This window comes from Pantherophis guttatus, chromosome 6 (assembly GCF_059756535.1).
Source record: "Pantherophis guttatus breed Tessera chromosome 6, ASM5975653v1, whole genome shotgun sequence".
Classification (NCBI taxonomy): domain Eukaryota; kingdom Metazoa; phylum Chordata; class Lepidosauria; order Squamata; family Colubridae; genus Pantherophis; species Pantherophis guttatus.
The window spans coordinates 44649973-44662511 of record NC_142068.1 but is presented as its reverse complement, the minus strand read 5'-3'; the positions used below and the strand labels follow the sequence as shown (position 1 = coordinate 44662511).

The 12539-nt window shown below is 36.8% G+C and overlaps 1 protein-coding gene across 1 annotated transcript in view; it reads left to right on the top strand.

The window, feature by feature from the left end:
* Positions 1–2076: 2076 nt before the first annotated feature.
* Positions 2077–12539, top strand: part of ABCC2 (ATP binding cassette subfamily C member 2) — a 37351-nt gene continuing 26888 nt past the window's right edge. The window contains exons 1-8 of the mRNA XM_034439829.3: positions 2077–2204; positions 5252–5425; positions 8690–8836; positions 9839–9973; positions 10292–10414; positions 10698–10753; positions 11127–11358; positions 11573–11751. Coding sequence (XP_034295720.2) covers positions 2160–2204; positions 5252–5425; positions 8690–8836; positions 9839–9973; positions 10292–10414; positions 10698–10753; positions 11127–11358; positions 11573–11751 — 1091 coding nt within the window. The 5' untranslated portion in view covers positions 2077–2159. The remainder of the gene's footprint in view (positions 2205–5251; positions 5426–8689; positions 8837–9838; positions 9974–10291; positions 10415–10697; positions 10754–11126; positions 11359–11572; positions 11752–12539) is intronic.

Below are 12539 nucleotides of genomic sequence, written 5' to 3'. Positions count from 1 at the left end.
GGAGAGCAATTTGTATGTGCGTGTGCGTGCGTGTGTATGTGTACATACACAAGGAAGCCAGGAAAGAAGGGTGCTGGTGAGTGCGTGCCTGAATGAGTGCAGGGAGGCTGAGGAAGGAGGGCATTAGTGAGTTCCTATGTGTGCATGAGTGCAGGAAGCTGGAGAACAAGGGCATTGAACGAGAGCGAGAAAAGGGGGAAGAAGGTTGTAGTGCATGTGAGTGAAGAAAGGCTGGGTGAGGGGGAGAATTACCCAAGTGGCTTGGGTCCTTCCCTGCTGGCTTCCCCATTGACTTGCTTGTAGGAAATTGACAGAGAAGGTCTGCAATAGCAAGCATGTGACTGTGGGATGCTGCAACCGGTCATAAGTGGAAACTGGTTTCCTAGCACCCAAATCTTGTACATGTGACCGTGGGGAACTGCAACAGCTGGAACTTCAAGGTTGTAAGTCTCTTTGTTCAGTACTCATAATTTGGAACATTCTGTGAATGACTGAGCATAATTCAAGAGCTACCTATATTGTTTACACATAATATAGAAATATTTCAGAAAATAAAAGTAAGTTAAAGTGGTGGTGGACTGGAATGAAATGTTCAAGAAAACAAAAACAGCTTCTCTTGCTGCTGTAAAGACCACAATGTATGCCAAGCAAAGAAGTCTAGGAAGAACATTCCATAAGGGAAGATTTACCACTGAGCACTTACCATTTTCTTGCCACTAGATTTGACTGATTTAGAGAAGTAAGGAAACGGAAAGAGGGTTTGATGCAATGATTGTATCACTAATATAGGAGATTGTCCTGTCAAATAACCTGGTCTCAAGTCCTGTTGAATTTTAAATAGGACTGGACATTTTTTTTTTATTCTGAAGGTTTATTGATTTTTGTCCATTAGCTTCATATGCACATCCCATTAATATCATTTTATCAGTTGGATTTAGAAACGAACTGTAAGCTTGTACAGATGGCCAAATACCAATGTCATAGCATAATGTATAAAACACTTCAAACAAACTGCATGTGGAAGTATTAAAGTAGTGCAAGAATACATGGAGTAAAACAAAGTCAGAAAAGTTCAATAAATAATTGTGTTTTCATTTAACCAATGTTGCAAGAGTTCAGGAGACTTTGAGCCAAATGTTATATTGTGCAAGTCACGCACTGTAAAAGAAGGTGGTGGACTGTTTGCTGCATAAAATTAACTCTTTCCCTTCCCTTCAAATAGAAGACCCGAGGAAAGGAATATCTCAGTGCAATGACTTTGCATTTTTAGAAAATTCTCAAAGGAATTATAACACCCCACAGGACAGCTAGTTACTGATTGCGTCTCACCCTCAAACCGAATGCCAGTCTACAATAGACATTTTTCAAAAATATGTTGATATTTAATTAACCAAGGGATATAAATCCTCCATCCTGTGCGCACCAAACACTTTCCTTAGAATTAAATAATCGTTTGCTCTGGGTTTAGTCATTTACAGCATATGAAAAAAGCCTTTTCACTGTGTTCAGTTTTTTCAGTGTTTTCTAATGTTTTTTGAAATTAGTGTCACCATTGCTGGCTAGAAATAAATTGGGGAAGAGAGTGAGTAGGGAAAGAGTTCGGTGTAGTAATTAAGATGCCAGGATAGAAACTGGGAGACCATGATTCTAGTCCTGCCTTAGGCTCAAATTCAGGTAGGTCACTGTGAGCCAGTCACTTTTTCTCAGCCTTAGGGCAATGGAAATGGCAAACTATTTCCAAATTTTTTTCCAAAAAAACTGAACTTTTTTAGGCCATCAACAAGAGTCAAAACTGACTTGAAGACATAATCTTCTCCAAACTGGATTCCCAGTGCAGAACTAATTTGCTAAAAGAACTCTCTCCATGTATATTTCCCTTCCTGGAGAAGAAGGACTTTTAAAATTTTATCATATATTTTGAGAATGTCATCCAGGACATTGTTACTCTCTACTCAGATCCATTAATTTTGTAACTCTCAAGTCTTAGGAAAATGCCAGCCAGCTCTTCTCCACAGTTCCTGAGATGGATTATAGGGTTAAAGATTAATAGTATTTTATCAGGTTCCTAATACTGCTTTGTTGAACACTTGGGACTTTTGCCCTGGCTTCCTGGGTTAGACAGAATAGTTTGATAACAGCTGGAGGAGAGACCATTTGCCATGGCAGCAGCAACTTTGGATCATTTTTGTGGTTCTGTTTTCTGGGTAAGTGTTTTCTAGATAAGTTTTCTGGGTAAGTAAATCTTAGTCAGGATGACACTAAATATAATTGTCATGAATTGTGAGAAGATGTTTGATAACGGTAAAGCAATTTAATTTGTGAGTTGGGACAGTTACTGATTTATACATACAGCAAATATGCACAAATAAGATTGCTATTGAGGCAATACAAACTCTCTGTATATCCATTTTGAAACATTGACTTTACTGGTTTTAATTTACAGTGTCTTATTGGTGGGACTTCAGAACTTAGCTATAGGAAAACGTTTACATTGTTTTCAATGCACATTATAACAACCATTTATAAATACATTCATTCTAAAGAAGAGAAATTCTTTAGACTTTTATTAAAATTAACATTCTTTTTATTTCACAAAGACAAAGAAAATGGATGATCTATGTGAGCAGTAATACAGGTTGGATGATTGACTGATTCCATAAAAAAAAACCACTCTTGTAAAGAAAGCATGTCAGAAAAGGACATTTTGCTTAACTTTGTCCAAAATGTGCTAGTTTCCTAAATAGTTTTTGATTGGGTCAGTGTTTAGATATGTTGCTTTCCTTTTAAATTCTGAAGTGATATATCACGTGATTATTATGTAAGCCTCTCTGACTTACTTTTGTGATTTAGGTAGCATATATAAATGAATGAATAATTCTAATTGTCTCATGTAAATCTTAGTTTTATGAATTTTGGGAAGAGAACACTTCTGCTGTATTTTGTAATCGCCCTGATTTATACAGTAGTTTGATTTTACAAGTCCAGACTAAGTAACAAAAAATCTTTTCTGATTTACTGCACTGGGAGTGGCATAAAGCTACCGCTATATAAACCCCCCTCCCCCAGTATTTTTAAGACATAGCTAGATACACAGATAGTTCTTGACTTACAACCACAGTTGAACCCAAAATTTTCATTGCTAAGGAAGACAACATTGAGATATATATACACATACATACATACACATACACATACACATACACATATACATATGTTTGAAAGAAAGAAAATTATTAAGTTCCCAGTTTATTTTGAAGATGTCTTTATTTTGAATGTTTTATATTTTCATTATTTTTAAGGAACATTGCGCTTGGATAAAAATTATCCTCCTTAAAATAATCAAAATATAAAGCAAAGTATTCCCAGAGTCACAATCCTATAAACTCTAGTAGAGATTTTGCCTTAGTTACTGATTTAGAAAATGGTTTGATAGAATTTCCCAATTCAGTTTATGGAGGAGTGTCGTTGCTTTTGGATTGCTACTGGCTATAGCAAATGCTGCTACCTTCTGCCCGTTTACATGCCATCATGCCTTTTAAGGAAAAAAATAAAAAATGTTTGTCCTCCAATATTTCCCTAGGCAAGAGTGAAAACCTTGAGATGCACACATGGTAAACATCTCATATAACATGGCATTTATATTGTTTCCAGTTGGGACAAGAGGCCAAGATATCCCATGATAGATACTCAAGAGGAACCACCAATACACATTTACAATATAGAATTGGAAAGCATAGCCAAGTGTTCCAAGGCTCAGCAGAGGAAAAACCTAAATGTTTATGACACAGAAAGAGAGGGAGAGAGAGAGAGAGACCAATATTGAACATCTGAGGGTTGATTTCCATAATACAGCACTTTCACACCATCATTGTCATCCCTTTCCAGCTGCTCAAAAACAGTTTGAAAATTATTCGAGATTGTTCATCTTCAGTTCGGTTAACTCAGATATGTTGAGAATTAAGAATTAAAAATAACTGCTCTGCATTAAGCTTCTGCAGAACAGAAGCCTAAGCATGAAATTGACAACATCTTGTAGCTTCCTTGTCTAAAATGAAGAGGTTGGGGCAAAACTGTCAGGTCAGCATTGTCCTTAGAGCTCCTTTCAGGATCCAATTCAGGTTTTTTTTAAATTATTATTTATTTTTAATTTGATTTATATGCCGCCCTTCTCCGGAGGCTCAGGGCGGCTTACAATGCGTTAAGCAATAGCCTTCATACTTTTGTATATTTATACAAAGTCAGCTTATTGCCCCCACAAACTGGGTCCTCATTTCACCTACCTTAGAAAGGATGGAAGGCTGAGTCAACCTTGAGCCTTGGAGAGATTCGAACCAGCAGTAAATTGCAGGCAGCTGTGTTAATAACAGGGTGCGTAGACCACTGTACTATCAAGGCTCTTTCCAGATGAGTAAACAAATGTCCATTCTTCTTCATTATGGTTGATTATAATTTGGCTTTACTGAAGAGGCCAAATTATGTGAAATCATAAATTAAAATAGATCTGTGAATGGAGTAAACGCCTTGAATTGAAATGTCTATGACTGGATTTACACTGGATTTGGTGTACTAGATGTACTGGATTTAGTGTACTAGATGTACACTACAGTGACCTTACAGCAGCACTGAAAAAAGTGATTTATGGCTGCTTTTCACATTTATGACCATTGCAGCATACCCATGGTCACGTGATCAAAATTCAGATGCTTGGCATGTGGTGTTTGCACTGTCCCAGGGTCATGTGATTGCGACCTTCTGACATGCAAAGTGAAGCCAGGTTCACTTAAAGTGTTACTAAACTGCTGCCGTGATTCACTTACTCACCAAGACACGAAAGGTGGTAAAATGGGAAACACTATGTGTAGAAAAGTACAAACTCTTTAAAAAGTGTTTTCCAGTGCTATCTTCTAAAATGAACTTAATTACAATTCAGTCATGCTGTTTTATATATAGGACAAATGAAAGAGGATGTGAACGAATGAAAAATAATGAAAAGATGTAGGGAATGGATAACAATGCAAGTAGTATTTATCTACTTGCATTGATAAGTAGTCGTAAATCCTTGAGATATACCATATTGTTATTGACTTATATGATCAACAACATTTAAACTGCAGTGGTTGCTGTATTTATTGGCAGAGCAAAGACATAATGGAACCTTGGGAAGAAGTGTGAGAGACAGACTTTTTATATTTTAACAATCCATTTTAAACTGAGCCTCAGCATAAATTTCTTTTGTTTCTCGTTACCCCAGAATTCCTCTTTCCTGGACAACGACGATGCCGATCTGCCACTTTGCTTTGAACAGACAGTTCTTGTCTGGATCCCTCTGGGCTTCCTTTGGCTCTTTGGCCCATGGAAGCTTCTTCCCATGTGCAAATCTAAGCTGAAGAAATCATCAGTCACCAAGCTGTATCTCATAAAGCAGGTGGGAGAGAAAGTCCTTTTCCAGAGTTTGTCAAACAGTAGAAGGGTACTCAATTTAAAGAGTACCATCATTTCCTTGAAATAGATAAGGTGATAGTGATGTGAAAAAATTCCAGTTGATCACTTAAAATGTTATATCTCTCCTTAACCTTATATTGTGTTCATATTATATAGCATGAAATTATTGTTCTTGTTTTAGAATATGTCCATGTTCTATATAGTTAACTGATGTACTACTGTATCTGTGGGTGGGTGTATGTGATTGTGAAATTTAGATCTAAATGTAGCTTTAAAAAAAGAGTAAGAAGAACAATAAAAAATATCCAGAAATGATAGATCTAGAGTTTTCTGTAAATCAGTATTCTTTGATTTGCTAATTAATATTAAGTGTTTATTTTTCCCAAAAGTACTAAAATGAATGTACTATTGAAATGTCTTGTTCTATGGATGAACTTAATTTAGTTTTGTAACTATCTTGATTGTTATGGAATACAGCTATTAGTTACCTATTTTTGAGTGTTTTTTTAAGAAAAAAACCCAATGAAGGCTTAATTATATAGTGCATTAAGCAGTTGATTGCTTAGCTATGTCTGATGAAATTGCAAGAAAGTAGCCAAAAGCAAAAGTTGCATGGGATTTTAAAAATTGCTGTTCCTAACTGTCAGATATATATTTATGGTCGTGCTCATTTGGTTCTATGAGGAAGTTATTTGGTCAATACAGCTTCAGGTTCAAAAAGTTGTTTTATTATTTACAAAATATATACATGCATACAATAACGAACAGGGTGTCCTGTTCCATCTTTTACCCTAACTGTATGACTCAGATGTTAAGAGGAGAGATAAGTTCAGGTGTTGTCTTGCTGAGACATAGATGAGAGAGAAAAAAAAACAGGGAAGATGTCCAAGTGGTTTCTGGGTAAGAGTCCAATAAAAGAGTTCATTGGCTGATATAGTCACATGTGATATCTGTAAAGACTTAACCCCTTCTAGTCTCTGGTGCATCATATGCAGGCAATATTCTGACACTAACAACCAATGACATTTCTTAAAACTGAAGCCAAAGAACTGCCTTTCTAAGAATTGGCTGTATTACACTCATATTCAACTTCAACTTTATTAAATGCATTTCAAAGGGCAGTGTTATTTTGTGTGGCTTTAGAAAGATTTCTTTGAGTAAAGCATCTCAAATCCTGGTCTTAAAAAGCTACGTATGAATTCAACTAACTTCCCATATTATTATATTTGTATGTAATATATGTATATGTAATGTAATATATGTAATATTCAGCCTGATTTCCATAAAATGTAATATTTAACTAAAGAACCCCTGACTTGTTGGATCATCATTTCAGAGATAGCTTCCTTACCAGATTCCTCAATGTTTTCAACAATTACAGAGCTTTTAATGTAATGCCTTAATTGGAAAAGTTCTTAAAAATTCAGAGCGATATTCAGAGATGTATCTGCTTTGAAAATAGCTTATATTGAAATGTATAGCATAGTTAAACATCAGGAACTGACCACAGGAAATGTTTTATGACATTTTGTATTATTGCCAAATTTCAATTCCATGAGAATCATGTGTTCTGGATTTTGGATGCATTCTGTAAATTAGCAGATTTGAGGTACCTTGTTGCCCTATGGTGCACTATTTCTGTAATTAAAGGTTACACCCAGACAGACAGACATGCCTGTTTTAATAGTATATAGATAGATTAGTTTAGCTAAGAAGACAGTATTGTGGAAGTTGACAAGCTTTACTTCAATATCTACTAAACTGAAAGTTTCTGTTCTGCTCTGTTTCTACATTGCTACATCTGGTGTGCCTGTTAGCCTCCTTCCTTGTTGGGAGACCCTTCAGACAGTCACTCATACCATAATCACCTCACTACTGCAATGTTCTTCTATGGAGCGTCCCTTGAAAACCATTCAGAGGCTTCTATTAGTCCATAAGGTAGCAGTGCAGGCAGTGGTGTGTGACACCTCTATTTCACAATCTGCACTGGTTGCCACTATGTTTTTAGATGTGATTCAATGTTCTAGTCATCCCCTAAAAAGCCTTAAATGGCATAGGGCCAGTTTATTTGAGGACTGCTATCTCTCATAGCTTCTGCCTGGCTGGCATGTGCCAGCAGAATTAGTGCAATTCAGAGTCTTCTGCATCAAACATTGCCATCTATTGGAATACAAGAAGTATACAGTACCTTCTCTGTTGTGGGAGTACCTATTCTCTGGTATGAGATTTGTATGATTCCTACTCTGTTGGCGTTCCATAAAGCTTTGAAGACCTAGTTGTCCCAGACCTTGGGTTAAAATAGATTAAGCCTCTTGATTGATGTATTTTTGTGGATCCCATTTTGCTTTATTTTGTGTTGGGTTTTTATGATTTGATATATTGTGAACTGCTCAGAGTCAATAAATAAGTACATATTTACACAGTTGCTGTATTAAGATGTTTAAGTTTTATTTTAATTATGTTTGACTACCACCCTACCTAGGCTTTGTATTATTAGTTATAATTTATAGTTGAAACAAAACAGACCAACTGATTGACTAAAGCCTAAGTGGCTGGTTTCATACAATGTTAAGGCACAACCAGATAAAATCACATTGTAGCTTAGTTTGATGTATAGATACACCAAGTCTTGGGTTAGTTTTCTCCAACCAGGTTTCATGTTGGATAGTTGTTGACCAGCATTTCTATATATTTAATAGATAAGACTGTTGAGGATGTTAGTGAACTTACTCTCATGCATCTCCAACCAAGCTGGAGTTTTTGTGGGAGCAATTATGGAATGTGTTATACAGATACACTGATTAACTCTCCAGTACTCAAGACACATTGAGATACTGTTTGAAAAACCATTGGGTCATAATATACTTTTTGGATTGTACCAGCTGTTCAGCTTTGTCCCATTTAGCAGATTTTTGGCTAATCTCAGAAAAGGTATGCAGGGTTGGACCTAGTTAGTACTGGTTTTCCTGGACCACTATGAATTCTTAGAACTGTAGGTTAGACTAGGAGGGTTTTAAAATATAAAATAAGATCTACAGTCAGTTGCAAACCACTGCTATTTTGTTTTCAGCTACTGGAACATTGCATTAGCAAGGACCAAGCTCAATACATTGCAATCTTTAAGTTTTCCTTTATTTTGTGGTTTCTTCTCTTTGATGCTTTGTAAACTTTTTGGAAATTTGTTCCTTTGAAACCTAATAGGCAGCAATGAGTAGTAATTTATCTCACTCTCTCTTCTTTTAATCAGGTGTTGACTTTGCTGCTCTTACTGATGGCATTAACTGAAGTGTTTTTTACCATTGTTGAAGACTCAGGGAAGCTACAGGAGCCCACCTTTAATAATGGAAGACCTGCTGTCCAGTACACAAATCCTGTACTCTATTCCGTCACTTGGGTGAGAGTCACTTCTTGCCATAGTTTTACTCTGTATCAGGACAAAAGCATTCTTTATTTAGTTTTCTCTCCACGTTGCTGACTCCAGACTGATAAATTCAACACCAATCTATTTCTATTGTTTTAGACTAGTACTCATTAAAAGTTTTGAGAGTGGATTTTCTTTATGTCAATGTTCCCCACTCATGATGGAAATGTTGATTCAGCACATCTAATGGGGTGAGGTTAGAGGGGATTGCATTAGAGGGAAGGACAAGAGGGAAAATTCAAAGACTTTCCCCCAAAGTATTGCATGTAAGTTTCTCAATCACCTTTTTGGGTCTGGTCATTTTCTTTTATGTTGTTTAAGAAAAAGAGACCTCTGATTTAAAACAGATATATCAGGTTTCATTCAAGATGCTTGAAGATGCTACTTTTATATATCAATGGATGGAAACTAATCAAGGAGAAAACCAACCTAGAAATAAGGAGAAATTTCCTGACAGTTAGAACAATTAATCAGTGGAATGGCTTGTCTTCAGAAGTTGTGGATGCTGCATCACTGGAGGCTTTAAAAAAGAGATTGGACAACCACTTGTCTGAAATGGTATAGGTCTCCTACTTGAGCAGGAGGTTGGACTAGAAGACCTCCAAGTTCCTTTCCAATTCTGTTATTCTGTTATTTTGTCATATTTTCAACAGTAGATAAAATAACATTTTTGGGGTTTGCCCTGAACATATTTAAAAGAAAACAGAGTAATAGGAACAAAGTTTTTTCCCCATCGTTAACTTCATCAACTCTGCCCTTTGCTTTATCCTCCCTGCAATTTCTATTAAATGCAAGTACTGCTGACCTTGTCGCAATGGAGTATATTTTGTTACATAAAGAAGTTAATCTTCAAACTGCTCTCCATTAATAAGTTCCATGTCCTCCTGATAGAACAATTTTATGGGGCACTATTTTCTTCTGAAGGACTTAAGGCAATTTAGATTTATAATCTCTCTGCTTTTTTCTACACTGCAGATACTTGTTTTGCTGATCCATGATAGCTGTCGTTTCACAGTGTGCAGAGATTCGGGGATTCTTTTCCTTTTCTTCATGTTTTCTTTAATCAGTGGTGTATTTCAGCTCCAGACACTTATCCGACAAGCAGTGCAGGTGAGAAGCTAAAGAGAGAGAAGGAGAAATGGGGTAATAAAGCCTCTTGGTAGCAGTTTTTCCTTTAGCCATGTTTCCACTGCAAATAATTAAAATTACTACATTCGGTTTAGCTAGCCATCTATCAATTGTAGCTTCTCTTACCGTGCGCACTTGATGCTGCAGGGGTAGAGATTTGGGGAACATCATCTGTGTGAAAAGAAACCACACATAGGAGGGTTCTTCCAGGTTCTTAGTTACCAGGGAAGGTCAAGGCAAATTTATTTATTTTTTTTGGCACTTCCACTCATAATTCGCATTTGCTTTCCTCTCTTGCAGGGCTCCATTACAGATGTACCACGTTTCAGCTTCTTCCTTGGGTCCTATGGACTTCAACTCCTCTTATTATCTGTTTCAGTTATTTCTGACATTGCTCCTGAAATGAAGGAAGATGCAAAGAAAGTGAGAGTCATTAGTCAAATGTTTCTATTTGCAGAGTAATTGTCAAGGTAGGGAATAGTTATGGGCATTCTAGAGAAGGATGCCTGCTTTTAGACAGCTTCCCAGTAAAATAGGAATCTTTCCACCTACCAGTTCTACAGGAGCATTAATTGCAGTTTGCCATAGCACCCACCTCATGCATTGTAGGGTGAGAGTGACTGAAATTCTTGTTTGGAAGATCAGACTGCATCACTTTGTTTCCTAAATGTTTAACCTTGACAGTTCTGCCTCCTTTATTTCACAGAACCCAGAGATCACAGCCTCTTTCTTGAGTTCCATCACTTTTCATTGGTATCACAGGTATGCAGTTCTACTTGGAAAAAGACAAGGGAGTGTCAACAACAATAGGCAGTAGCATTTATATTTTAATCTTGAGATGCTGGCAGTTCATGTCATTGCAATGTTACCCATGGTTGCAGGGACAAAGGGGTGAATATGGATGTTTCCATTGATTGGCTATATTGTGATTACAGTGAAGAGCAAAGAACAGTACAACATTTCTCAAACTTCCTAGCAGTTGTATGGTCAACTTTAGCAAAATGGAAATAGGGTATAGATTCTTATTATTGCTCAGGATTGACATCCCTTGTGCCTCACATTTCATTGCTAAAGCTATACAGAGTAAGCAGGATGTCTGGATTTCACACTCTGATGGAATTTGCTTACTTTTCAGTATGGTGGTCAAGGGATATCGGAAACCATTAGAGATTGATGACCTCTGGGATTTGAGGGATTCGGAGAAGACACAGCAGGTTTTTTGCACATTTGAGAAGAGTATGAAGACTGGAGTCAGAAAGGCTCAACGAAAACTAGAGAATTGGCATCGGAAGAGGAAACAGCGTTTGGCAGGCACTGACCTTACAAATGGCTTGAGCAAGGCCCAGAGTCAAGATGCATTAGTTCTGGTAAATATTACTACTTTGTAGGAAGTCTTACATTTTATTTCTGAAAAAAGCAATGATGGAAATGGGAGAAATTTAGGACATGAAATTTTCCACTATTTGCTGTATCCCAGTGTTAGAACACCTGGTGACAGTAAGATTGGTTCTTATCAGGGGTGGTCTGACTGGAAGACTGAGATAAGCAGATGCTTGATAACAAATTTTGCTTTGAATTTAGGAAGAGAAGGAGAAAAAGCCCAAGAAAATGGCGACTGCTGGAGAACAATCCAAAAATTACCATGCTAAACACTGGTTAATTGTTGCTTTGTTTCAAACTTGTGCTGGAAAGCTTCTGAAATCTGTCGCACTGAAGTTGATACATGATTGTCTGTTGTTTGTGAATCCACTACTGCTGAAGTAAGTCCTTATTTCAGGTTTTATTTTAAACCTCACTGATCCGATGGATGAACCCAAAACACTGGAATGGCAGTCAAGCAAATTTATGGTGTAAGATTGTGTCAAATTCAGTTCAAAAAACTAGATAAAAATTAGAAAATAAAAATGTTTTAAACATTTCCATAATTTTTGAGACAAATCTTTTTGCTGTTGCTGTTTTGCAGGATCCTATCTGGGTTGGTCACTAGAGGTGACCACACATTCTGGTTGAGAGAGAAGTCCCCTGAGGGTAGGCTCCAGCATGAGTCTGAAAGCTTGGAAGACTAAATCTTGGGCCCCAGTGACCAATCCAGATAGGATCCTACAACATTATCCTGGGACATGTATATTTGCCTTCATTCATATTGCTGTTTTATTTCTATTGTCAAATTCAGTAGACAGAGACTAAATGTTATTCTGCAATATCTCTTCTGCTTTTTCAATATTTTTGCTCTCTACATTTTGCTATTGTATGTAATATGCTGTCCAGCTCTTTCTAACACTATCCCAAGCCACCAAATTCAGACCCAATGTTCTCTTTCCGCCTAGGATATGAACTGTCATGGATGTATCATATCTTAAATTGTTCTGACAGTAGGTGGAAAGGAGAAGGCAATCAGTAACCCTTAAGTCTATTTTTCAGTATCCTCAGAATCCTCCCTTTGCTATGATTTCCCCTCCCTTGAGGTAGAGAACACATGAAAATTATGGAGTAATCCCTGAAATAGATGTACTATAGGTATAAAGAGGAGATAAAACAAAACTTGATC